The 26,104-nt window shown below is 38.5% G+C and overlaps 1 protein-coding gene across 1 annotated transcript in view; it reads right to left on the minus strand.

Annotated features, from left to right (window-relative positions):
- Nucleotides 1-402: 402 nt before the first annotated feature.
- Nucleotides 403-26,104, minus strand: part of fam91a1 (family with sequence similarity 91 member A1) — a 26,733-nt gene continuing 1,031 nt past the window's right edge. Inside the window, exons 2-24 of the mRNA XM_060865692.1 lie at nucleotides 25,507-25,591; nucleotides 25,215-25,366; nucleotides 18,348-18,405; nucleotides 15,091-15,158; nucleotides 14,723-14,836; nucleotides 12,940-13,030; nucleotides 12,553-12,615; nucleotides 11,934-12,040; nucleotides 11,765-11,803; nucleotides 10,594-10,706; nucleotides 10,378-10,487; nucleotides 8,513-8,622; nucleotides 7,267-7,353; nucleotides 6,822-6,951; nucleotides 6,284-6,432; nucleotides 5,389-5,523; nucleotides 4,520-4,633; nucleotides 4,353-4,425; nucleotides 4,126-4,269; nucleotides 3,764-3,871; nucleotides 3,555-3,678; nucleotides 2,406-2,475; nucleotides 403-1,985 (exon numbers count right to left, since the gene is read on the minus strand). Of these exons, the coding sequence (XP_060721675.1) occupies nucleotides 1,800-1,985; nucleotides 2,406-2,475; nucleotides 3,555-3,678; nucleotides 3,764-3,871; nucleotides 4,126-4,269; nucleotides 4,353-4,425; nucleotides 4,520-4,633; nucleotides 5,389-5,523; nucleotides 6,284-6,432; nucleotides 6,822-6,951; nucleotides 7,267-7,353; nucleotides 8,513-8,622; nucleotides 10,378-10,487; nucleotides 10,594-10,706; nucleotides 11,765-11,803; nucleotides 11,934-12,040; nucleotides 12,553-12,615; nucleotides 12,940-13,030; nucleotides 14,723-14,836; nucleotides 15,091-15,158; nucleotides 18,348-18,405; nucleotides 25,215-25,366; nucleotides 25,507-25,591 (2,430 nt within the window). The 3' untranslated portion in view covers nucleotides 403-1,799. The remainder of the gene's footprint in view (nucleotides 1,986-2,405; nucleotides 2,476-3,554; nucleotides 3,679-3,763; nucleotides 3,872-4,125; nucleotides 4,270-4,352; nucleotides 4,426-4,519; nucleotides 4,634-5,388; nucleotides 5,524-6,283; nucleotides 6,433-6,821; nucleotides 6,952-7,266; nucleotides 7,354-8,512; nucleotides 8,623-10,377; nucleotides 10,488-10,593; nucleotides 10,707-11,764; nucleotides 11,804-11,933; nucleotides 12,041-12,552; nucleotides 12,616-12,939; nucleotides 13,031-14,722; nucleotides 14,837-15,090; nucleotides 15,159-18,347; nucleotides 18,406-25,214; nucleotides 25,367-25,506; nucleotides 25,592-26,104) is intronic.

Raw genomic sequence — 26,104 nt, forward strand, 5'->3', positions numbered from 1 at the left:
AAATGTCATTTTCTTCCTTTTCATCTTCGGTAGTACACAGATTTTAATACTACTTTAATAATACTTTTAATAATAACTTTACATGAGACACATTGAATAAGAAAAACATATTTTAGGACATTCTTTAGTTTTCTGGCTTGTATATAGCAGAAATGGTCCAAATTTTACCACCTTAAAAGTGCCACACATGTATATACATTACATTTGAATGCAATGAAGGAAAATATTCATTCACAAGATGATGAGACAGAGAGAGAAAAACATTCAGTCCCGTTCTCATTTCCTACTCTCACCTTTGCTCAGACTGTTGCATTTTTATGCGTCATCATCTGCTGACCCGTTGCCGACACCCTGCATTTGTGTTTCAGTAGCAATTACAGCACCAGACAAGCACTGCATGTCTAAATGGGTTTTAAGGGGAACATTGCTGCGCCATTTTTATTTATTTATATTTATCATATATTTTGTACATGTTGGTATACCATATAGTTTTGGGGGTGGGGGATGTGGCAGGAGAGGGAATGTCACTTTTAGACCCATATGATTACAAGAAAATTATTCACAGTCCCATCAAACACCCTACAACAAAGAGTTCCTAAAATGCAGATCGACATTAGAAAACTAACAAGTTCTTCTCGTACACTGGGATGGGTTAGGAACAGAGAAATGGACAGAGTTCAGGTTTTCCCGTGGGATGCAAATAGGTTTTTAGCGAAAGGGAACATGGGGGGGGGGGGGGGGGGGGGGAGTGAACAGTGCAAGAACGATGCACAATACACACAATGGTTTCTAAACACTCATCATGCTGCACCAAGATCTCATGGCAATCGTTAATAACCATGACTATAGAGCTCGAAAAAGGAAACGAAGCCTGACCGGCTACATGATTTAACACAGTAGCAATGCTACATTATTATAACCAAAGAGATTATTAGGAATATTACACAGAATGATCTTTCTAGTTTTTTTTTTTTTTTTTAAGAGCTGGACTCTGGGCTCAAATGAGTAATTCCTTAAACTGAAGGTCTCACATCCTTGAGTACACAAGAACGCATTTGTTTTCAGTTTACTGGGAACTGAGTCATTTTTGTATAATGCTGCAAAATAACACTAAAACTGCCATCTGAAATAATACCAATTAAAAAAAATAAAGAATAGATTAATCTTTGGTGATACAGCCAAAAAAAAAAAAAAAAAAAAAAAAAAAAAAAAAAGAATATTTTGCTCCTATGCTCAGGCTACCAAAAGAAATGATGACAGTGAAAAAGTTATGATAAGATTAAAACCTCTCGAATAACAAACATGCATTAACGATTAAAAAAAATACGTCAAGGAAAATCAGAGTTTGTGCAAAAGTAAAAACTCATCAATTAAAAAAACTAAACATTTTCATGGCCACTTACGCAAGCCATGTTTTTCTTCTGAGATTTTGTGCAATGACATCATGCATCAGGTCACACGACATGTACATGACAGTACAAATAGGCATCTTATAAAAGACCTGGGTGACTTCATCCAACCACAGGGCTTGTCCTATTCGTTTCCAATCAACATCACACTTACATGAGAATGTTTTATATTCGGACACAGAATAAACTCAACATCGTGTGACAGCTGATCATGTCCAGATCGCTAAATTAGCATAGAGTGTTACGTTCGGCTGAAACCAAACAGGGCCAAGATATTAACACTGCTAGCTTGGTTGGAGTGAGTGGGACTGGGTGTGAAGGTGATTATTGTGTAGATGTTTTTTGTTTGTTTGTTTGTTATTTGTTTTGAGAGAGGTGGGGGGTGTGGTTTTATGTGGATTGGTCTCTTTGTATGGTGGAGAGGTGGAGGGAAGGCGGGGCTCGCCCGCTCCACTCTTTCAGCTGCCTGTCCTTAAAGAGGAGGTTTATGGCAGGAAGAGGGACACCAGTCTCAGCCGGCGGCTGGCAAAGAGGCCCTGACACCCCACTGTCCGGGTCACCGGAATAGCTACAGTCCTGTAAGAAAGAAAGAAAGAAAGAAGAAATAATACAACTAGGGAACAAGTTGCTAGGGAAAAATAATTCTGTAATATAACATTACATATCTTCAAAGGTTATTTATCTAGAATGACTAGAACTTAGAGACAACAGCTGCGTCCCAAATAACATACTATACACCGTGTACTCTAGTGAATGTTAGAGGAGTAATATCATCTCAAAGGGAACAATAATGTTCTTTTACTAAACGGAAGAATGAGGCTTTTCCCAGTCGATGTTCAAATAACATTAAAGGCACATAATGCGACGCCTCAAGCTGTACTGGGATATGGAGAATTTTTAAAATGTTGAATGTTGACAAATAAAATTACACAACGTGGTTTAATTTAGAAAACGTTTGCAAGATTTCTACAACGTATTGTATGAAGTGAAACTTACTTGGAATGATTGGACAAAACTCAGAACTTTCAAGGACAGCTTTCGACTGGAATGTAACAGTTCCTGAAGACTGGAGAAAGAGGAAGTAGATCATATTAATATCCTTTATGTTTATTCCAATAGTTTAATACTTACTATGAGAATTGCTTATTATTATGTGTATATAAGCAGGGAAAACCCGAATCAACTTTTTCTGACATTTCTACTAAAGCTTCTACAAACAAATACATTTTACCAAATCACGTGGAATTGCTTCGATTTATTCTCCTTTCTCTCTGCCTTTCTCTCTGCTAAAAGCTGTCAGTCTAACCAAGTTGGATAAAACTTAATTAATGTCACGATTTAATCAAGTTTTTGGATTGTTATGTGCCATAGTGAAATGGACAATGATTTTTAATCAAACAGACATTTAGTTCGTAATTAGATATCTTTTCTCAATTTGCGTCATAGCATCATGTGTAGAGAGAAGAGATGTTTGCCACACTTGTCTCTCAGATGCTAGCAGACAAAGTGTTTAAACCACCTACTAGAAAGCGATTAACAAGAAGAAATTACGCAAACAGAAATGACTGAATTAATCAGTGATTATCTTCCCACCAACATGCAGAAATGGTTGGAGTGAAGAGACGATGATGAGACTCGTGTTTAAATGTCGTGAGCTGATGAGGGTGAGAGAGATGATGCTGATAATCAGTGAGAAATCATTTCCCATCTTAAATTAAAAATACATTCAATCTTGGTTTAATATTTTGCTTTTTCAAATCAATAAGTAACAAATAAAATGAAAATGAAATGAGATCCTGAAATCCCTGAATTGGGATTAGTCAGATTCAGGTTGTTGTCACTACTACATTTAGCAGAAAATGTCCCAATCTAATCATCTGACAGTTTCTCTCTCTCTCGCTTTCTCTCTCTCTTGTTTTCGCTCTCTCTCGCTCTCTCTCGCTCTCTCTCTCTCGCTCTCGCTCGCTCACTCGCTCTCTTTCTCGCTCGCTCTCACTCGCTCTCACTCGCTCTCACTCGCTCTCTCTCACTCGCTCTCACTCACGCTTTCTCTCTCACGCTTTCTCTCTCACGCTTTCTCTCTCACGCTTTCTCTCTCACGCTTTCTCTTTCTCTGTGTGTGTTTGCACTGCAGGTTTTAGTTACCTATCTTTGCTGCAGAGTTTGTGTGAGACAATCCCCTCACACACTTTACGGTTTAGCTCCGAGCTGAACAGCGGCATTCCAAAGCACAGCTCCAGAGGAACCCACTCATCCTCACTGGAAGACCCTTCGTAATAAGAAACAGGCCTTTCAACAGTTATTCTTCTTATATTTACCTTTGTAGTGAGCCGGTGTGTTTATTCCACACCTACCCTCTGTTCCCTGCTTCTTACTGCCGTCCCCGTTGTTCTCCTCAGTAACCAGCTCAAAAGACTCGCTGCTTCCATTGGCGTCAAACCCTGTACCGAACTCGGGTTCTCCTACCACAGAGAACACACAACGTACTCAGCAATTCTTACTGAAGCCAGATTCAATCAAGCATAAAGAGCAATTAAAAAACTAACCGAGTTAGAGATAAAAAGCTGTCCTATTAAAATGTTTTTTTTTCTTATTTTAATGTAATTGGTGCGCTTGGTGATAGCATTGGCTAATGATTGTCTTAAAGGTCTTTTCCTAATTAGCCTATCCATATATGGACAAAACAAACGGTTTAACGATCAGCGCTGATTCTCACCAACTGCATCTGCATCACTTGTCCTGCGGCGGTTCCTGTTGTTACAGTTTAACATTGTAATGTAGCCACACTGGTGCTCCAGATCCACTTTTTCACGCAGGACCTTCAGGGCCTTGTGAGCACACATGTTGGAATAGGAGAATTCTAGGAAAGGGGGGGAAGAAGAGACAATTAAAAGCATTTAGAAGTTAGATATATGAAGGTGTGTTTGTGGATGTGGTATTTACCCCCTTTGAAGTCCTCTTCATTAAAAGGGAAAGGGATATGAACTGTTTCCCCATGCCCATGCATGCCATGACCCTGTATGTATAAACACAGAAAGATGGCATGTCAGAGGAAGTGCTGCACTGCTGCTGCACTGAAGTGTCTTTAGGTCGTCTTCTAGGTTCTGTACCTGTATGAGCACAGCAGAGTGAGTCAAGGCATCATTCAACATGGTGAGGACGTTTGAAGATGGAACCACACCAGGGTCATGACCCCAGGAAGTGATGAGGAGCCGGTCATAAGCCTAACAAAAATACACAATTTATAACAGTAATAAGTTTAGTAATAACAAATTCTGATTTGTTGTGCTTTCGATAATGTTAAAACTAGGTAGGACTGTTACAGTAAATAGAATAACTGTGGAATAGGAAAGACACTATTTTTAAATAAAGAGAAAGATAGATGGATAGATAGATCGATAGATAGGTAGGCTACAACAAATGACTTTCAAATTCTCTAATCTGATTGGTCAGGAGGCGCTGATTTAATGTGTTTAATATATTAGTGTTTCCATAGCAACAGATCATTCAGACTACTTATATGGCAGACAGGTTACATAATCGAAGAATCACAATAAACAGATTTTATAATGTGTTATGAAGATTATTAAAGAATTATTATTATTAAGAAAGACTAATGTTTAATTAAATATGTGGTTAAGGAGATGTTTGTTTACTCTTTATGGAAGGAGTCTGCAGTGTCAGTGGTGAGGTAATGCTGTTTATTTAAGCTTTTAACAAATCCACAGGACAAAGGACATGGGTTTTTCAGTTTACTGGTAAATTGACAAGCTGCATTTTACCCTTAATATCTGCAGAAATAACAAGAAATAACTTGCTTCATGGATGTTTATTGTAACAACAAATGGATATAAAAAATGATCTGTTGACAGATTGCTTTGATATAAGAGGATAAGGATGTGCTATTATTGAAAAATCTCTCTGTGATAAAAGTGACAAGGAGGTAACATCACTGATTAATTACATGTGTATTACTTACCTGGAAGATGTCTGGTAGTTTCCGTAATCTTGAACCCTTGGACAGCAGGAGAGAAGGAGGGCCCTGGCCGGTCACATGGTACAAATACAGCTTAAACCAAATGGAGCTGACCTCAGGGATTGCTGGCCCAATGTGCTGGAGGACAAAACAGCATCCATCACGTATTATAAACATTAATCACACCAGCAGCCTTTATATAAAATACATGAATACGAAAAATAAAGTGTTAAACAGAGAACAATGACAGTGCAGTGGAACAGAGGAACGGTCACCAGATAAAAGTGAGTAATGGATCATTAATACATTATGCACACTTCCACAAAGAATATTACAATTGCAATTTAAATATCAGCTACAACTGATTATTTTTCCTTAGCATGTATGTCTAACACTACGTATTATTTTTCATGCATATAATATTGCACAGTTGCAGCAACGCAGACAACTATCCAGCACGTTTCTAGAAAATGTGTCATTAAAATGGTGCCAACACACGTGGTCCAGCCCACCGGCTAATCAACACACACTTGATCATGTGGCGTGGGCGTAGAAAAAGCTGTGGCAGGATCGGCATCTTAGACGTTATGTAAGTCAGAAAAAACTCTTCAGTCTGCAGCGGATTTTCAATTAAACTTTAGATTCAGTTCCGTTCAGATTTCCCACTGACTCCATTCTCAATAATTGGAAATAAACAGCGTTAATAGAAAACAACATACAAAACTCATTCTTCCGCTTGGGAATCCTACTGACAGTCAGTAGATGTCTAAATAATACTGTAGATTTAGGTCATCGAACGGGCTAAAATGATTTTTGTTTCATATTTACAAATAGAAGCACACAGTAGCATGAATCTAATGTCTAATCTCAATGCAGTTTCCAAAGGAGGCGGGGCTACCTGAGGTGTACAGCTGCTGATTGGCCGGATTTCGTTGCTTAGCGGCGCCATGGAAACCAGCAGCTTGTAGTTTTTGTTGAGCACCCGGCTGCAGGTGGCAGGATCCAATCCCAGCAGACTCTCACATCGGAGGAGGTCCAGAGGCAGGCCTGAGGGGAAAAAAGACAAGAGTGCACACACACACACCACACACCACACACACACACACACACACACCACACACACACACCACACACACACACACACCACACACACACCACACACACACACACACCACACACACACACACCACACACACACACACCACACACACACACACCACACACACACACCACACACACACACCACACACACACACACACACCAACACCACACACACACATATAATGAACTCGAATGCCCAGGTAAGTCTGGAACATTGTATAAACACAGCTGTATGTGTATTATCAACCGAGTCTCTGTTATTCCTTCTAATGAATTATACATTTAATCTGGAAATAATTTACATAATAATAAAAATAAAACTCTGATGGATCACCTATATTTGGTATGTCAGGGCCCTGATCCGGAGTGAGCTCTTTGTTGTAGCGCAGAAAGAGTATTGTGTTCCTGAGGGTAAGTGCATGATCAAAATACCTCTGAGCTTCTCCTTCGGCAGTGCTCTCAACCTTAACACACAAACACACACACAAAATATTATAAACTCTTATTATCAGGAATTCACAGACTTGGGAATTAGAATAGGTTCACATAGGTGAGTGTGTGTGTGTTTGTGCATACTGTGCATACAAGTGAAGCAGAAATCGGGTTTACGATTTAATAAGTGATAAGGAGGAGCCAAAGAGAAATAGGAGAGTGCGCTCTGTATAATAAGTCAGCAGGCTTTCTGGCCTGAGGCCCCTCTTCTCAACTGATTCGCAGGATGAGACTGAGTCTCTCGTTAAGACATTCGGTTCCAATGGTGCATGGTAATGAGTCTTCACCTTCTCTAGTTCCATCAAAAAACTGTCCAGCGTCTCATCCGATAGCTTCCCCACCTCAAACATGGTCACTGCATGGCTCTTTAAATTCTGAGACACACACAAAAAAACAGAAATACAGGAAATGTAGCTTTCGTATACAATAAACACTCACCAAACGTTTTATAAGGAACATCTGGACACCTGCCCAGTCATGTAATGTTATACAATCAGTCATTTTTTTTTGGCAAAAATAATGTAGACACAGGTTCATTTTATAGTTGTTGATGCCAGATGAGCTGATTTCAGAAAAGATCCTTTGACCATAGCTCTGCAGCTGGAAATGCCTTGTTTGCTTCAGTCAGACGGTTTTGAGCTGACAAGAAAGCTACAGAAAAGCATCTCAGACACATCCCACACAGCATGTTACACCATGAAGTAGATGAGATACAACAGCATAAGACCACATCAATTTCCACTTCTGTCACCCAAGACCAGGGATCTGAGTCTACAGAGGGCACACTCACCCAAACTGGACAGATGAAGGTTGAAAAAAGACCAGATGATGTTTTTCCGATCTTCAACTGCCGAAACCTTAGTCTCTAAGGTTTCTTTATGTCAAACATGCTATTATTGAACTAAGTACAAGGAGATTGAAGAACTGAAACCTTTATTTTGTCACATGTACAGCACAGTGAAATTCTTTCTTCACATATCCTAACTTTAGCGGTTGGGGTCAGAGTTCAGGGTCAACCATGATACAGAACCCCTGGAGAAGAGGCATAAGGGCCTTGATCAAGGGCCCAACAGTGGCAGCCTGGCAGATCCTCTAATCTACAACCCAGAGCCTTAACCAGTTGAGCCACCACCGCCACTAACCAAATACATTTAACAAAATTAACCAAGCATATGAGTTAAGCAGCATTGAATAATCCTTAAGGCCTTTCTTAATATTCTCTGTTTTGAATTTTTAAAACAGAGAATTGAATCATTTTATAACAGTTACAGCTACATGAGCATTAATGAATGTTACTCATTCTGTGTTTTGAATTTTTTATTCACTATTTATTTTTTCTTGACTCAACATCCAAATATGCTACATGCAGACATTCAAAACAGCAAAACTCAAAGTATTTGCCCACAATGTTTCCCAAGATATGAATAAAAAATTGAAGTGAGGTGAAAATACTCACTGTATCAAGATCCACATGAGTAAATGTAATTCAGGTAAATTGATAGCTGTTAGGTAGAAATGTTAAGATAAACTCACAGGGGAAAGGTTGCCCATCATGAGGAAGGCTGTGAGAGTGGAATCGAACAGGAAGGCGATTCTCTTTGTAGGGGCCGCAGGAATATTTAAACTACTCGTGCTCGCTGCATCTGAAAAAGCAACAAAAATAAAAAAACCCGTGACTTATGAAGTCAGAATAAACAACTTATTTATACCTCACACGCCAGTCAGGATATGAAAAATAATCCATTCACTATTTGAAATTATACCACAGGACCCTGGAATGCTCAATTCTGATTGGTCAGATGGTGTTGAATCATTTAAGGAGTCTCTGATATTAATTCTCTCCTTGTTAATTGTTTCTATATTAACAACCGGTACGATTGGTTAAAAATAAGAGAAAGTTTTAGAATTTAAGTATTAAACTTTACAGATTTCAGACATTGGAAAGGACTGGAGTTTTATTCTGGCTTCTTGTTAACACCACAAGCTGCATTTTATAATAGAGAGAGGGAAAAAGAGACTGATGAGGGAATTAGCTAACTGGAACTATAGCTGCTATAACGTGAGTGATAACTGGAACTATAGCTGCTATAACGTGAGTGATAACTGGAACTATAGCTGCTATAACGTGAGTGAGAACTGTAAATATAGCTGCTATAACGTGAGTGATAGCTGGAACTATAGCTGCTAAAACGTGAGTGATAACTGGAACTATAGCTGCTATAACGTGAGTGATAACTGGAACTATAGCTGCTATAACGTGAGTGATAACTGGAACTATAGCTGCTATAACGTGAGTGAGAACTGTAAATATAGCTGCTATAACCTGAGTGATAACTGGAGCTATAGCTGCTATAACGTGAGTGATAACTGGAACTATAGCGGCTATAACGTGAGTGATAACTGGAACTGTAGCTGCTATAACGTGAGTGAGAACTGTAAATATAGCTGCTATAACGTGAGTGATAACTGGAACTATAGCGGCTATATAACGTGAGTGATAACTGGAACTATAGCTGCTTTAACGTGAGTGATAACTGGAACTATAGCGGCTATATAACGTGAGTGATAACTGGAACTATAGCTGCTTTAACGTGAGTGATAACTGGAACTATAGCTGCTAAAACGTGAGTGATAACTGGAACTATAGCTGCTATAACGTGAGTGATAACTGGAACTATAGCTGCTAAAACGTGAGTGATAACTGGAACTATAGCTGCTATAACGTGAGTGATAACTGTAAATATAGCTGCTATAACGTGAGTGATAACTGGAACTATAGCTGCTATAACGTGAGTGATAACTGTAAATATAGCTGCTATAACGTGAGTGATAACTGGAGCTATAGCTGCTATAACCTGAGTGATAACTGAAACTATAGCTGCTCTAACGTGAGTGATAACTGGTACTATAGCTGCTCTAATGTGAGTGATAACTGGTACTATAGCTGCTCTAACGTGAGTGATAACTGGAACTATAGCTGCTCTAACGTGAGTGATAACTGGAACTATAGCTGCTATAATGTGAGTGATAACTGGAACTAACTTGGCTCATATTCCATAACATTAAAACGCAACTATAAATAGTTAGAAAACACAATGGGACATTTACTAAAAAATTAAAACTTGCTAGGGTTGGCAAATTGCTAGGGTATTAAAATAATAAAACACTTTTCCTAAAATTAAATTCAACAGTACACTTTATTTAAAAAATACCAAATACAATATGATTGAATTTACCTAATGGCATGTATATCGGCTAACATGACCTTGTTTCATGTACTCTCGGGTCATTAAAAAAAAATTTCTATGAGTTCTTGGTACTGTTTGTGTAATTGAGTGTGTGCTGTGGATGTGGATGTTTTCCCACATAGTTTTAGTCCATGAATAGCCCCCTCTTACCTTGGTCCTCCAAACTGGTGGTGTCTGTGTCTGTAGCAGAGGAACCAGCCTCCATTACCGGACTGCTCCCCTCCCAGGACAGCAGCATCTTCTGAGGGTCCATAGTGCCCCTAACATACACAGACACACATTTCACACACGAAGTTCAAATTGTGCTCAGCCCTAGCTTACAAAATGTAAATGTAAGTCATGCAGAAACACAATCAGTTGCCATACTTTAGTCTGTTGACAGAGGGAGCGCTTTTCCATGACGTGTGCAGCTGGTCAGGGCTGATCACCTGACCTTTCTTGATGGCAAAACCAAGTCGGCAGTACATGGACACAGCATTCTGCAATCAAGACACACAGCTAAGAATGCATTTTCTCAAAACAGCAATAACCGTCCGAAAGAGATAACCGAGACTTTACAATAATTCCAGAGAATACTGGTGTAAATGCTTGTAATACTGAGAACACAAACAACTCGTGTGATAACATCAACATCTTTCTATCCTCTCAGTGTAAGCAAGATACATCAATGCAAAGCACATTCGGGCATTTAAGTGACTGCTATTCATGAAATTTGCTTTATACATCATAGCAATCAGAAAACCACCTCCCTGAAATGATGCCAGAAAAAAAAGGGGAAAGTCAAGAACATTCACACAGAGATAAAATTGCACTGCCTCCTCAAACATGTAAAATGCTGCAGAGAAAAGTGGGTCAGGCAGCAATTCGGCTGCAGACCGTTTTCTCCGTTTGTGCTCGCGCAATGGGATACTGTGAATAAGAGAAATCCTGCGGTTTCATTTGCATACGGTTTACATGTGTAGACTGCACCTAATGTGTCCGTAATCCCAGTTTTAAAGTAGGCTCTGAAGTATTCAGAAAGCATGTGGGTTACTTCTGGAACTAATTTACACTGTGACATTTATTCATATGCATTGTCATCAACGGATCTGAATAAATGAATTCAAACTAATTGGATTAGATGACCGAAGGGAACGAACGGTTACAGTTTGATCATCCAAAGAAAATATCAAGATAGAGTCAAAATGTATATTAACAGCCTTGAGTAAAAATAAATTCACTTGTAAAGTTCAAGTTTTTGAACGAGCTCTTTAATGACGAAAAAGAATCAGGCTACAATTACGATGTACCAAAAAAAAACAACCATGCTAAACATTATGTCAGATGATTAGGTTGTAATGTCTACAAAAACATTTTGTTTCATTTCCTAACATCATCAAATGAGATTTATTTATTCTGCATAAGTTAAAAGTGCAAAAATGTTCAGAAAATATAATTGTGCAGCAATAGTGCATGTAGAATGTGTCTTTTGTCGGTCGCTAAGAATGGCTTAACTGTGTGTCTAACATAGTATGAAAGCTGAGATTGAAACACATACCTTCACCAGGCCCAAGTCAATCTGCAGCACATTCGCCAGCTGACGATATAAACAAGAAAAAGTGAGTTGAAAAACATACGATAGACAAAGGAAATAAAACAAGTCACAACCAACAAGATCTATTAATATATAAATATCTATATTTATATATATTTGTGTATATATGTACCTCGGACACGTTGGTCTGCTCATCAATGGATACAAAGATTTTGTACAACAGAGTCTCGAAGTAATCGCCCTGGACCCTGTTCATGACGAACCCCTCCAGAGGTGGCACTGTGAAAAGACCAAAACCAAAAGCATCAGCACAAATGTTTTCTCTGGAATCGTTCCAAATGGAGGTGAGATTACTCATTTTCCGCTACGGACTAATGGTCCACTCAGCCACTAGTACAGTTGCTAACAGTCACTAAAATGGTTCCAGGCAAGGATGAAGTAAAAACTTTTAAACCTACACATGGATGTGTCTATGACTCATGTATAGTCCAGGAGCACATTAGCGAAGGAAAGAGGAACATTTTTTTCATTTTTAATATCCCATTTTGTATCAATTTGGTTAAAGCCACTTCAAATCCACTAGCTAGATGGGTCCTAGGTACGATCTGGGGAGTGTGAGGGCCTCTGAGTTACTGCTTCTGGATCTGCTGCTTATGTCACAGCACTTAAGCTTATGCCATCCTATAGCAAAATACCCAAATCATTGCTTTCATGGACTCCAAATAGATCTCCCTAACTTTTCTACAGTTCAGGAACAAGCTATTCTTTGAACTGTTAACTAACGTACATACCTGATATACAGCTGTCATCAGATATGGGTACATCAAGGTAAATAAAGCCCCTGTTATACAGACCTGAAGGGGAGGAGTAAAAAACAAGCATGAAATTTGATGTCACAGTATACCATCACATGTAGTACAAACCAACTGAATACCTAAATTGTCATTCACGCAGCTTCCACGGGAATTATCCAGAGTATGGATTGCACTTAAACTATTCATACGTACTCTCAACACTTCTCTTTGCTTTTTCTATTAGCATTTATTCAGGCTGCATGATGAACAGCTCAATCTACTGCACTCCATCATAACACGTCTCATTATTTTTAACTGTTTTTTATTTAGCTGAATTCCTGTCGGAATCTGACTGACTGCGAGCCTCTCGGATATGACACTCACTGAGAACCACATTGTACTCCATAGATCCAGCCAGCTGGGGTCCGGAATCAATCATCTTATCAATGGCCCTCTTCTCCGCTGTAGAACAAATCTGTAATCATCCGACACAGTGACACTCAGAATAATACCACGACTGATGAGCAACTATAAAGGACTGTTTTGAGAGCTCGGGGGACAGGATTTGTTTCCATATAGACAAAAAATAAAACCCAATAAATATGAGTTTTTAAAGTGTAAATACTTTCAAGCTCGGGCAGAAAATTTCAAAACATTTTAGAATATCTCTATTGCTCAAGTGGGATAATTAAAAATTGAATACACTTAATGTAATATGCATTATGGTGCAAAGAAACAAATGTGTAGTGACTTTGTATATACAATAATATTTATACACCTACTGTGTTTTATCAGATAAACCTCCATATCGGAATTTTTTTAGGTAGACACGATCCGTATCAGCCACTAGAGACCAAAACAGGATCATTTTCAGCACAGCATTGACATTGATGCGGTGTTGTGTGGTGCTGGTAGGAGTGTAACCAGCGGAACAGAAATTCTCAGCTTATTAAACACCTCAGTGTCAATGCTGAGTTGAAAATAGTCAAAAAAAGATCATCTCCAGCTGACAGCATGATAGCTGATGATGATACTGGTTAAAAGGATGGTTAATAAAATGCAAAAATAAAGCTGTAGATAAAACGAGTTTGGTGTGTTTACCACAAAGCTCTGGTCACGTACCAATCAGGGTTTGCTTTAAAAAAAAATTTTAAATGAAAAGACTAAGTGCAACTGTTTCTAGAGAAGGTCATCCAGCAAAGGTAAACGATTAGTCAGATATGCAACTAAGAGGCCAAGGATAATTATAAAGTGGCTGGAGAAATCTAAATGAAAGAAACTGTTCACAGGACAGCCATAGACAGAGCACTCCACCAAGTTGGGTTTTACCAAAAAAGTGGAAGTTTTGGGGAAAATAAATAAACAAATAAATAAATAAATCATAAAATAAATAAACAAATAAATAAATAATACACAAAATAAATAAATAAAGCATAGAAAAGCAAGCAAGTAAGTAAGTAAATAAATAAATAAATAAATAAATAAGCAAGCAAGCAAGCCGTACGATATCTCATGTTCACAAAGAACCAAAAATGCACAGCACATCACAGTGTTGGTAGTACCATGTGGTGGGGATGTATTTTATCAGCATGTACTGAAAAACTGAAAAGATGGATGGAGTCTCTCTCTCTCTCTCTCCCCCTCTCTCTCTCTCTCTCTCTCCAAGAGCCTTGATACTCGGCAGAATGTTCACCTTCTTGCAGGAAAATGACCCTAGACATACTTTCAGTCTTATATTTCAGGTTCTTGTAATCAAGCTCCTGAAAGACCAGTCCTGAATATGATTGAGATTCTGTGGCGAAACTTGGAAGACTAGTGCTTACCAACAGCATCCATCTAATCTGACAGAGCTTAAGCAATTCTGCCAAGAAGAATGGGCAAATATACAGGGCCAGAGGCGCAAACCTGATAGACACACATCCCATAAGACATGCAGCTATACAAGTGCAATAAAAGGTGGTTCTTGCAACCATGCAACAAATGTCTCTTTTTTCGTTCACGTTTGTGTCACAGTAAAAATAAAATTCCAATGTTAGCCATTGTGTCCAAGTACGTGACTAATTTTAAATAATTTCAGCATTATTATTCTACAGCAGGTGTCAGGTATTTTTTTTAAACTATGCAACATTTAATCTAGTGCTCAAAAGATTGTTTTCTGATTACTTACCCTTATGTCATCTTCGGTGATGTAGCCGGTTTGCGCTACCCACCATGGCTCCACTGAGATCTCCACTGGTTTGGCTGGCAGAAGATCCCTTGCTGATTTTCTCCGAAAAAATTTCTGGTCAGGGACAGATGCTTGCTTAGGCAAGAGCACGTGAATTTCATTACATCTACAAGGCATGACTCTCTGAGGAGTGCTACAGTGCTCTCCTCTGAGTTCTTTTAACACAGCCAGATTTAAAGACCATCTGACGATTTTCATGCTGAAAATCCTACGAGAGCTTTGCACACACTTCATTAACATAGCTGCCGAAACATGAAAGCACCGTGACAGATTGAAGTGCATCAAAGATTCTTTTTTTCCTTCCTTACTTTGGATGACCTGCACTGGTTCATCAGATCGATGTATTGGTTTCGCCCAATGCCGAGAAGCCTCAGACCTGAAAAACACAGAGTCACCTCAATAACCAGAGCCTTTTTTAACACCCTGTATGAATTCAGAGTTATATAAACAGTGAATACACACACACACCTCTACACATGATCTTTGTGTCTTGGCAATTAAACCACAAATACTAGGTTCTTCACTACAATATTTAACACACATACTTTATTCAATATTATACCACTTCACCAACGTTGTAGCTGTTTTCTTCCTTTCCTTTTCTGTCCCTCAACCCATCGAATATTAGTACAAAAAATACAAAAGTTTGTTTAATGAAGCTCCTACAGCAAGGTCATGCATAAGGGCTAAAACCAACAAAGGCCGCTTGAATGTCTAAATCACTAGCATGCATGCTGACATTGTCATTCAACAGATTCCCTGCTGTTTACTGAGCTAGAAACATCTCACAGTTCAGGGCTTTTAATTTGATATAAATAACTAATATGCATGAATATTTTATAGCAGTGCTGCCTCACAGCTCCACCATCCTGTGTTCAATCCCTGGGGACTTGACTCTCAAGTGCCTCTAATTGTCAGTGAGTGTGTCAATGAGTGTGTGTGAGAGTGTGAAATAGAGTGTATGAGAGTGTGAATAGGAGTGTGAATGCGAGTTTATGAAATTGTGAATAGGAGTCTGAAATAGAGTGAATGAGAGTGTGAATGAGAGTGTGAATAGGAGTGTGAATGGGAGTTTATGAAATTGTGAATAGGAGTCTGAAATAGAGTGAATGAGAGTGTGAATAGGAGTGTAAATGGAAGTGTACCAGAGTGCAAATGGGAGTGTACCAGAGTGCAAATGGGAGTGTACGAGAGTGCAAATGGGAGTGTACCAGAGTGCAAATGGGAGTGTACGAGAGTGCAAATGGGAGTGTACCAGAGTGCAAATGGGAGTGTACCAGAGTGTAAATGGGAGTGTACAAGAGTGCAAATGGGAGTGTACAAGAGTGCAAATGGGAGTGTACAAGAGTGCAAATGGGAGTGTACGAGAGTGCAAATGGGAGTGTACGAGAGTGCAAATGGGAGTGTATGAGAGTGTAAATGAGAGTTTATGAGAGTATGTATGGGCGTGTGTATGGGCGTGTGCATGGGCGTGTGCATGGGAGTGTGCATGGGCGTGTGCATGGGAGTGTGCATGGGAGTGTGCATGGGAGTGTGCATGGGAGTGTGTATGGGAGTGTGTATGGGAGTGTGCATGGGAGTGTGCATGGGAGTGTGTACGTCCCATCCATGGTTCCCAGGATACACTACACATCCACCATGAACCTGATCAGGACAAATCAATTACTGCAGTCTAAATATATAAACCATAAAACAAATTTCTTAGTTTTCCCTCGTCCCATTATGGTATTTAGATAAAAACTGTAAAATTGTCAGTCACAATGTTTAACATCAAAAGTTACATCAAAAATGACAAAGACATTTAAAATAAAAAAAAGCTGTTTTGATAAAAAATGGGGAAAGAAATATCACAAACTTAAGAACCCTGCATGACTCACTTGCAAGGTTCATGACTCAGTAGCTCAATTTACCTGCACCTTTCGGGGATGCAACAGAAAAGTATTCACATGATCACTGAGAGCTTGTGAGCTTAAATCACGATAATGCCGCAGCCATCTGCAGCCAGGATCCATCAAGCGAAATTAGCTGTGATCTCTGGCTAGGAGGACAGATACCCTTTCTCTCTGTCTCTCACCTGTCAATCATAGCCAATCAGGGGCATCTTTAAGCTCATGTATGTGGAAGAGGGCAGACAGTATTTTCTACTGACTGTGTTACTGTTGTGATGCAGCATGAGAACTAGGCTTTACGTGATAGGGAAGGACATGTTAGCCTTCAGCCTCCCCAGGTGGTAGTTCTGTGATTGAGACGGATAGCTAGGGGGGTACTTGCACTACGATTAATGGCATTGCCATTGTTTACTTCAATGACATGCAACTGATACTGATACTCCTTTTATCTGTATTGTTTTTACAGCTGCTCTTTGAGCCATTCTGGTGGAGTTTCAGATCTGAGCAACTTAAAATGACTCATCCTGACACACACACACACACACAGAGCTTTCTATATTTTTTACCCCTAAATCATTTCTACTTGTTTTTCACGTCGATGTTGGTGGTTTCTAGATCACAAACGTGATCAGACATTTTTTTTAAATATATTTCCACTGTACTTTGCCAACACAATAATACAATGTACATCATGATGTATTACACATCACCACAATCCACTTTTCTTATATAACGCTGTTACTGTGTAAAAAAAACATTTTCTAACATTTACTGATAAGATTAGTTCATTTTTTTGTATTTCTATTTACAAATATTAAATAAAAGTGTTAGAAGTGTTAGAAGTCTCCTACCAATCCTACATATCATGAAACATACTGTTTAACATAAAAACATATTTGACAATCATATTGCCCATCCCTTTTCATATATAATTTATTGTGCATGATAATGTAGCTATTTTAAAAAATGTATTCGCTGCTAGGATATATTCGGAAGTCCTAAGAGTCCGGAATCGGACTTAATTTGCGTAATGCGCCTTTACTTTGATCAGGCTCTCATGAGATTGACAACTTCCAGATAAGTGTCCGACACTTAAGAAGGAGGCTGTGATGTCTTCAACTTTATCGTCAAACACAACATGGTGACCCTGCTAAGGTTAATCCAGCCACTGTTTCTGAATGCACAGTTAAACTATCCACACCTACATTGTAGGGGCGGCTTTCAGATAGTTACAGTATCGTTAATCGTGCTGAAAGAGGAAAGCGAACGTCCGCACGCTCTAACATCACAGAACAATAAATTAATACAAAACAATCATTTTTTTATAAATGTGCGACAAACCTATTGACAGTATTTATGAGAATAAAGGCTTAACATTTTACTAATCCACTACATGTTAAAAATAGGGTACATGAAGTGATCACAAGAAAATGAAGTTGTTATGACGACAAATCAAGAAGGAAAAAAATATAATAATGCATGGCCTCTTAGGACTTCCGTAGATATATTACAAAGCTTGGCTTTTTAGTTACTGATACATCTAACTGCATGCAAACTGGCAGACATTTTTTTGGCTTGTGGCCATGTGACTGAGCATGAGAAGGTCGGTCATAATAGTTAATCAACTTCAGAGGCTCACAGGGAATTGGCAAAGGCAAAACAGGGAGAGAACTTACAGTCAGCAGCAGTGAAGTTGGGCAGAGAGTCGTAGCTCTTCTCGCTGTTCATAATGTCCTGGAAATGAGAGTGAACACTGTCAGAAACTTTAAATACTAAAATCCCAGTTGATTCTTGAGTGTCAAGTCTCGAGTGTCACTGAAAAAGAACCTATTCTTATAAGGCCTGAAGAACAAATATGACCTTCTCCTTCATTTCATTCAGCAAACCTGAACCTAAAAAATAATATGCTGGATAAAATGAATGTGTGTTATGGTGAGCGCTAATCGTGCTCTGACACAATGATTGGCACCAAATGTCTAAACCCATCACTCGGTGACGCAACCTAGAAAAAGGCACAGGTTCTTATGTGACAATAAGTCTGTATGATTTCATATGATTGAACAAGCAAGACAATTTCATCATCGTTATCGTAACTAAAGCAATAGGAGTCATTATTACACTGTTATAACTGCATCTACTACCTAATGTTTAAATCAACAACAACAACATTATAACAGTGGAAAAACTCACAAGAATAAAAAAAATAAATAAAATATTTAAATCACATACACACATACAACATGCAGTGAAATGCTTTAGGTTTTCGCATATCCCAGGTTATTATGAGCCTGGGGTCAGAGTGCAGGGTCAGCCATAGTACGGCACCCCTGGAGCAGGTGAGGTTAAGGGCCTTGCTCAAGGACCCAACGTTGATGTCTCAGCAGCTTGTGGGCTTGAACCCCCAACCTTCTGATCAGTAACCCAAAGCCTTAACCACTGAACCATCAGGTCCAAAATTAAACTTACTGTTCTCTTTTACTTTACTGAATTGAAGGCACTTGTCAATAGCTTTGAGAACAGCTACGGTATGTTGTATGTTGCTTCTGCAATATTTGGTTGCATTTTTCATTCCTATTTATCTATTTATTTAAATTATTTTCCCCTCTCTGTGGAAGGTTGATTTTGTTTGTTGTTTTTAATATATTCATTCTTTTTCAAGATGTCTACTCAAAGATTTTTAAGGTGACTGGCATTGAGATTATATTGCTTTGAGATTTTGCTGCTTTCACTGTACAGATTCAATTTCTCAGACATTTATAAAACTGAATCAAAATTTATTTAAAGGGATAAAATGTTTCATGTCTGTACTAATAATTAGTCCTATAATATTCACATTCACGTCGCTGGCAGAGGAACCTATCCAGAGAAACTTATGTATTTATCTTAATCATACAACCGAGCAGTTGAGGTTTAAGGGCCTTACTCAAGGGCCCATCAGTGACAGCCTGTTGATCCTGGGATTCAAACTCGTCACAGTCCAATCAGCAGTCCAACATCTTATCCACTGAACTACTACTTCCCAACAATTTACCACCGTTGATTTTCATTATGTCATAATGATATATAACATACTTGGTTTAACATATTTCCAGGTAGGATACATCCAATGTTGTTATTGTAAATACTTTGAATTTTGATTTTCTAATATTCCCTGAAGCTCAAGACATTTGTTCGAGCTCATGAGGCTCATGATGATTGTTTTTTCCATGAGGCCAACTTCTAGTGATCATCTCTTGAGTTGATAGTCTATCTCCGACGTCGCCCCGGTTAAGTCTATACCGTAGCTAATCTACTGAAACACAGCACAGTGTTCAGTCACTGATTTGTTTTGGAAGCGTACTGGAATTATATTGGGTGTGGAACTGCATAAAAAATTCATACCTATGATAACCGTACAGGCTAGTCTCAGTTTCCGATTACAACATTTCACTTCAGGTATTATAATATAACCTGGATCGCCTGGAAGCCCCAGTAAGGATCACGATATATAAATGCTGTTTACTCAAATTTGATGGCCAGCCCAAGGCAACCATAAGCAGTGACAGATTTTCAGCGACTTTAGACGGCGATGTGTGGGAGAAATAGATCTGTTTGTGAGTGTGAATTCAGCGTGTGATTTCACTGACAACTTTAATAAACATTATCCCTCCTGAGCTCAGCCAACGTAGATCTATTACTTTATCTTATGCCGGTCTGCTACACTGTTTGCTGTATTGAAAAGTGTTACTTATCGATTTGGCTGGACTTCTGCAGAACGATTCTCTCTTCTGACCTTTCTATCAGAAAATGATCTGCTCTCACCATGTTCCAAGGATTGCAAAACCATTTGTTTGGTGTGCTAACTAAAAACATTGAGTACACTCTGTACAATAACATATGAAATACTAATGCTCTCTGTATTTATACCAATCAGAAATGGTCAATTTATTAGCTTTGGTTCTTGAACTTGTGCTCAACAAACCTTATCCTTTTCGCGATTGACTGACACAATGCAAAAGCAAAACCTTTTACATGCTACTTATATTTTCCATGTTATTAGCGCATGGTACTCGCTGCAAATCCTTCCACCGGATGCACAACATCCATCAGCCTTTACTAGACGTTACAGAAGCTGCCTTCATACAAAAACACTGACAAATCTGTGTCGTGTAAAACTCTCCAGCTAACGCAACACACAGTCAGCTCATGGTAAACAGGTCAAAATAAAATAAAAAAAAAAGATACAAAAAAAATAGATTTTATGTCAAATATGAGGAGAGAACATCACAGGTCATAGCCAAACGTTGGCCAATGAATTCCTTAAATTTGACAAGAATGTAAACATGTTGTGCTGTGACACGTTCAAACTGTCCCTTACACAGTGAATCAGTATTATAGTATCAGTATATAGTATAGTATTATAGTATCAGTACTGACACTTTTGACACTCTGGACTGTCACTGTCACTTTAACTCTGGACTTGCACAGCACAGTGCCACTTTATACACTATATACACTATTTACACACCATACTGCACCTGGATAATCTTTAAAAAACCATACACATTTATGTATATGTATATTTATGCATATGTATATACATTATTTCTCCACTTATATTTTCATATTTCATATTTTCATAGTTTTTTTTTTATATAGTTTTTATATGGTTTATACTTTTTTATTTATCTATCTCCTTTTGTTTTTTTTTTTTTAATCCTAAATTGCATTCCCTTTTTTTATGCCTATATACCGGACAGTTGCAAAAAGCATTTCACTGCATGTCGTACCCTGTATGTATGTGTATGTGACAAATAAAATTTGATTTGATTTGAAGTATGAATACAGTTTCTGTATTAATGCACTGTACTGGACTAGCAATCTGCCACACTTTATTACATCATGTTTTAGTCTATGGGATTGGAAAGCACTTTAGAGATTTTACATTCTCTGTGGGATCGCTAATGAATTTATGATTTGTCTGCTTTCACCAATAATGTTACTCTAGTTTAATTAATGTGGATGAGACAAGATTTTATAAACACGCCAGTGTTACTTACGTGAGTTTATAGACACCTCACCATCACATCCATATTTGCTTTCTGAACATTACATAATATTCTCACATGTAGTCAATTAATTAATGGACTTTAATGGAGTTTTTTCACTCCAGCTTTGGCAGCGACATGTCTTCAGGGAGCTCACATTCTGAAAAGGCTTGGACTTCTTAGTTCCACTCACTCTCTCACTCACTCATCTTCTACCGCTTATCCGAACTACCTCGGGTCACGGGGAGCCTGTCATCTCAGGAGTCATCGGGCATCAAGGCAGGATACAACCCCTTGGACGGAGTTCCAACCCATCACAGGGCACACACACACACTCTCATTCACTCACGCAATCACACACTACGGACAATTTTCCAGAGATGCCAATCAACCTACCATGCATGTCTTTGGACCGGGGGAGGAAACCGGAGTACCCGGAGGAAAATCGTCACCGGGAGAATCGAACCCCCAACCCTGGAGGTGTGAGACGAACATGCTAACCACTAAGCCACCGTGCCCCCCTTCTTAGTTCCAGTGAAGGAAAATTGAAAGCTACAGCATACAATGATATTTTATACAAGTGTGTGTGTGTGTGTGTGTGCTTCTAACCTTTCTGGCAACCATATATAAGTGTGATGTTCAGATTTGCACATATTTTTGCCCATTTAATTGTATACAAAATATGCATATTAAAACTTACCGAAACTAAACAACTTTTATGTAAAAGCAATGAATTAAATTAGACCATTGTTTGCCCATCCCCAAACCGACCACATTTTTGTTCATCACACATCTGTCAAATGATCTGAAGGCAGTATTCAGTGTTTTTTTGACTGCTTCGGCAATCAAATCAGACAAAACTTTGGGTTTAAAACACTGACTTATGAAGTTTAGCTGCTAGATTAGATCACTTTGTTACTGTACTGTGTGTCAAACGTTCTCATCCTTTTAAGACGTAGCAACGTACCCAAATGCCCACAAATTCCTATACAGATTCCACACTTCACAAACACCTTTGTTTTAAACACAGTAGGCCCAAATGTCTCTCATGGTATTTCCACCAGAGATGTTTTTTCACTAAACATTTACGAACCAAATCCAGCATGTTTTCTAAGTTAAACGTACTCAGTGAAGCATAACTATTCATGCAGGATGACTTACTATTGCAAAAATCCATACAGCATCAAGCTTTCTCCTGTACCTCTCAATAAATATCAGAAGCATTCAATCACACACACCTAATGAACAAGATACAAAGACATTTAACACTGTAGATTTGTGTCTTCTGAAAACTACTGCTGTAATCATAAATACTGCCCTGTGCTCATTCCAGGGCATCTCTCTGACACACTTAGTCCTGTATACTGTATCTTATCTGGGTTTTGAATGTGAATTATTCTCAGGGACTTTGTCCTTGCCGTTCATGCTGATGTTTTACTCGTAAGGGTCTCAGATGTTCATCTGTGTTCGAGATCTTTGCTCTTTTTGTTCATTGTTTAATATTATGATTCAATTAATGAGTGTTTTTGTGTAGATTAGCTGCATAAGGTTATAGACATCCACACACACACATACTGTGAACTATATATATCTTGAATTTTTAATTATATTAATTCTTTATATTTCTCCCTATGTTTACCTTCTGCTCTATGTTTATGTTCTGCAAAGCTGCTTTGAGACAATGTCCATTGTAAAAAGCGCTATACAAATAAACTTGAATTGATTTGAATTTTATAATATCTATAAATAACAGTTCTGTTGTTTATTCCTCACTACTAAAGAGCTATGCCTCTTCTGATCATGGGCTCACTTCTGAGGTATAGCTGAAGTGATATCTCACTGCTGCTGTATTACTAAAGCTTTCTCCCTCTGCAGAGGAAGATAAGATCAACAAGAGGGAAAATTCTCCAGCCATCTGCACACCTTGGCTTCTTTGTGAACATGCGACATATTGCATATTGTATAAAGTGTTATACAAAAAATAAATAAACAAACAAACAAATAAATAAATAAATAAATAAATAAATAAATAAATAAATAAGAGAGAGTGTGTTGCACCGACCGTACCTCAGACACAACTTTAATAATTATGGTGTCACTATGAAGGACAATCGTTCCATGTCTGTATACTGACTAATCATCATCTCAGCACACAGGAGTGTGTGGGTGCAGTATCACTTTCTTCAGAATGATTTTGCAAAGACATCTAAATGATATCAACCATAATGTGAAGAGACAGCAATCAGATGCTGAATACTGCTGGCAGGATCTCCTGGATTTCCAGCTTCTCTGAATGCCAATGAATGACAACATGAGTCCAAGAAAACTCTTGCTGAATAAAATAGAATAATACAAAAAAAAATATATATATTCTAAACCCTGAGGCATTTTGTGTTTATGCTGTAGCCTTTTCTAGCACTTTCTTCTCCTGGTTTAGGAGCAAATTGAAAAAGGAACCATAACCAATCTTCTTACAAAATGAATCCATTATATTTTATGTACATACAGTAAGTAAAGAATAAACCATGACAAAGTGCTCTGTTAAAGCAAAATAATACCAGCAGAGTGGTGTGATGTGTCCCTGACCAATAGAGCGTTACTCTGACCATCCTGAAGATTTTTATTGCTCTTATGGATATCTATAACCTTATGCAGCTAATCTACACAAAAACACTCATTAATTGAATCATAGCATAAAACAATGAGCAAAAAGAGCAAAGATCTCGAATACGGATGAACATTTGAGACCCTTACGAGTAAAACATCGGCGAGAACGGCAAGGACAAAGTCCATGAGAAGAATTCACATTCAAAACCCAGATAAGATACAGTATACAGGACTAAGTGTGTCAGAGAGATGCCCTGGAATGAGCACAGGGCAGTATTTATGATTACAGCAGTAGTCGAGTATTACAGTCTGTTATGTATTAATGAGCATCATTGTGCTTTCTACTGTTAATATTCACGTGTAATGCTGCGGAACATTCACGAAACAAGTTAATTTATGCTCTAGCACATAAACAGTTCACTCATCAGTATCTCTTTATTCTCTCTCTCTCTCTATATATGAGTTAATAAGATTAAAGTAAACCGCAGACTTTCCTGCTAGACTGCCACAAAGCACTGACACTGGAGACTCATTCCATAAATGTTACGTAAGCGCATCCTTATGGAAATCTTCACACATCTCAGTGATGTGTAGGTTAATCTTGAGATTTTGATTACATTTAAGGCATTTGGCAAGCAGCTTTATCATCATTACATCTTTAGATTTATCGACTTGCATTTTATACAACTGAGAAATTGAGGGTTAAGGGCCTTGCTCAGGGGCCCAGCAGTTGCAGCTTGGTGGACCTGGTGTTCAAACTCACAATTTTCCGATCAGTAGTTCCACACCTTAACCACTAAGCTACCACATCCCTTATCACTGCCAGTATTTGCCATACAAGTCCATGTAAATATAGAAACAATTAAAAAAAAACTGATCATTGAAATAAGAGCTGAAAGCACACTGCACCTCCATAATGCTGATGTAGTAGGAGAAGGGAGTGACTCGCAGACCTTTGACCATGATGTCAGACAGATGGTACGGGTATAGCATCAGGTGCTCACGGCTGTACTTCAGCAGCTCCTCGTAGTAGTTCCTTTCATCCTTCTTCACGTGCCTGACTGTCATGGGAAAATAAATGGCATGTTTTCAAATGACAGTTTATTTAAACAACATTCGTCATCATACTGCGCTTACTCTGTATTTCAGTCAGCAAAATCTACCTAACATGCTATAGTGATGCACTCTGAAGCGCTCTTACCCAGGTTATTGCGAAACCGTAGCTGGTTTCGTATGCTGTACAGCAATACCTGCTTGTCATACTCCCTCTGTGAGTTTCCAAGACTCTGCAAATTGGGGAAAATAAATAAATAAATACATACATACATACATACATACATACATACATATAAGCTCATCAACAGTATGAGTAGGTAGTGCAGTGCAAGTTTGTTCCTGGATTCAATCCTAAGCTCAAGTTCCTGTCTGTGTGGAGTTCTGTATGTTGTCTTTGCTCCTGCTGTGAGCTTCTTCCAGATTCTCCAGCTTCATCATTACATCCCAAAAATATGGTGGATTGTTGACTCCAAATTGCATTTAGGTGCACTGGGTTTGACTATCCAGGATGTATTCCCACTTTACACCCAGTGTTCCCAGGGTTTATATCCATCATAATCAATGAACAAAGCAATGAATGAATTGATGAATGAATGGATGAATGGATAAATGGATGAATGTATGGATAAATGGATGGATGGTTGAATGGATGGTTGGATGAATGAATGGTTGGATGAATAGATGGATAAATTAATGAATGTATGGTTGAATGGATGGATGGATGGATGGATGGTTGAATGGAT

Source organism: Tachysurus vachellii, chromosome 3, assembly GCF_030014155.1.
Source record: "Tachysurus vachellii isolate PV-2020 chromosome 3, HZAU_Pvac_v1, whole genome shotgun sequence".
NCBI classification, from domain to species: Eukaryota; Metazoa; Chordata; class Actinopteri; order Siluriformes; family Bagridae; genus Tachysurus; species Tachysurus vachellii.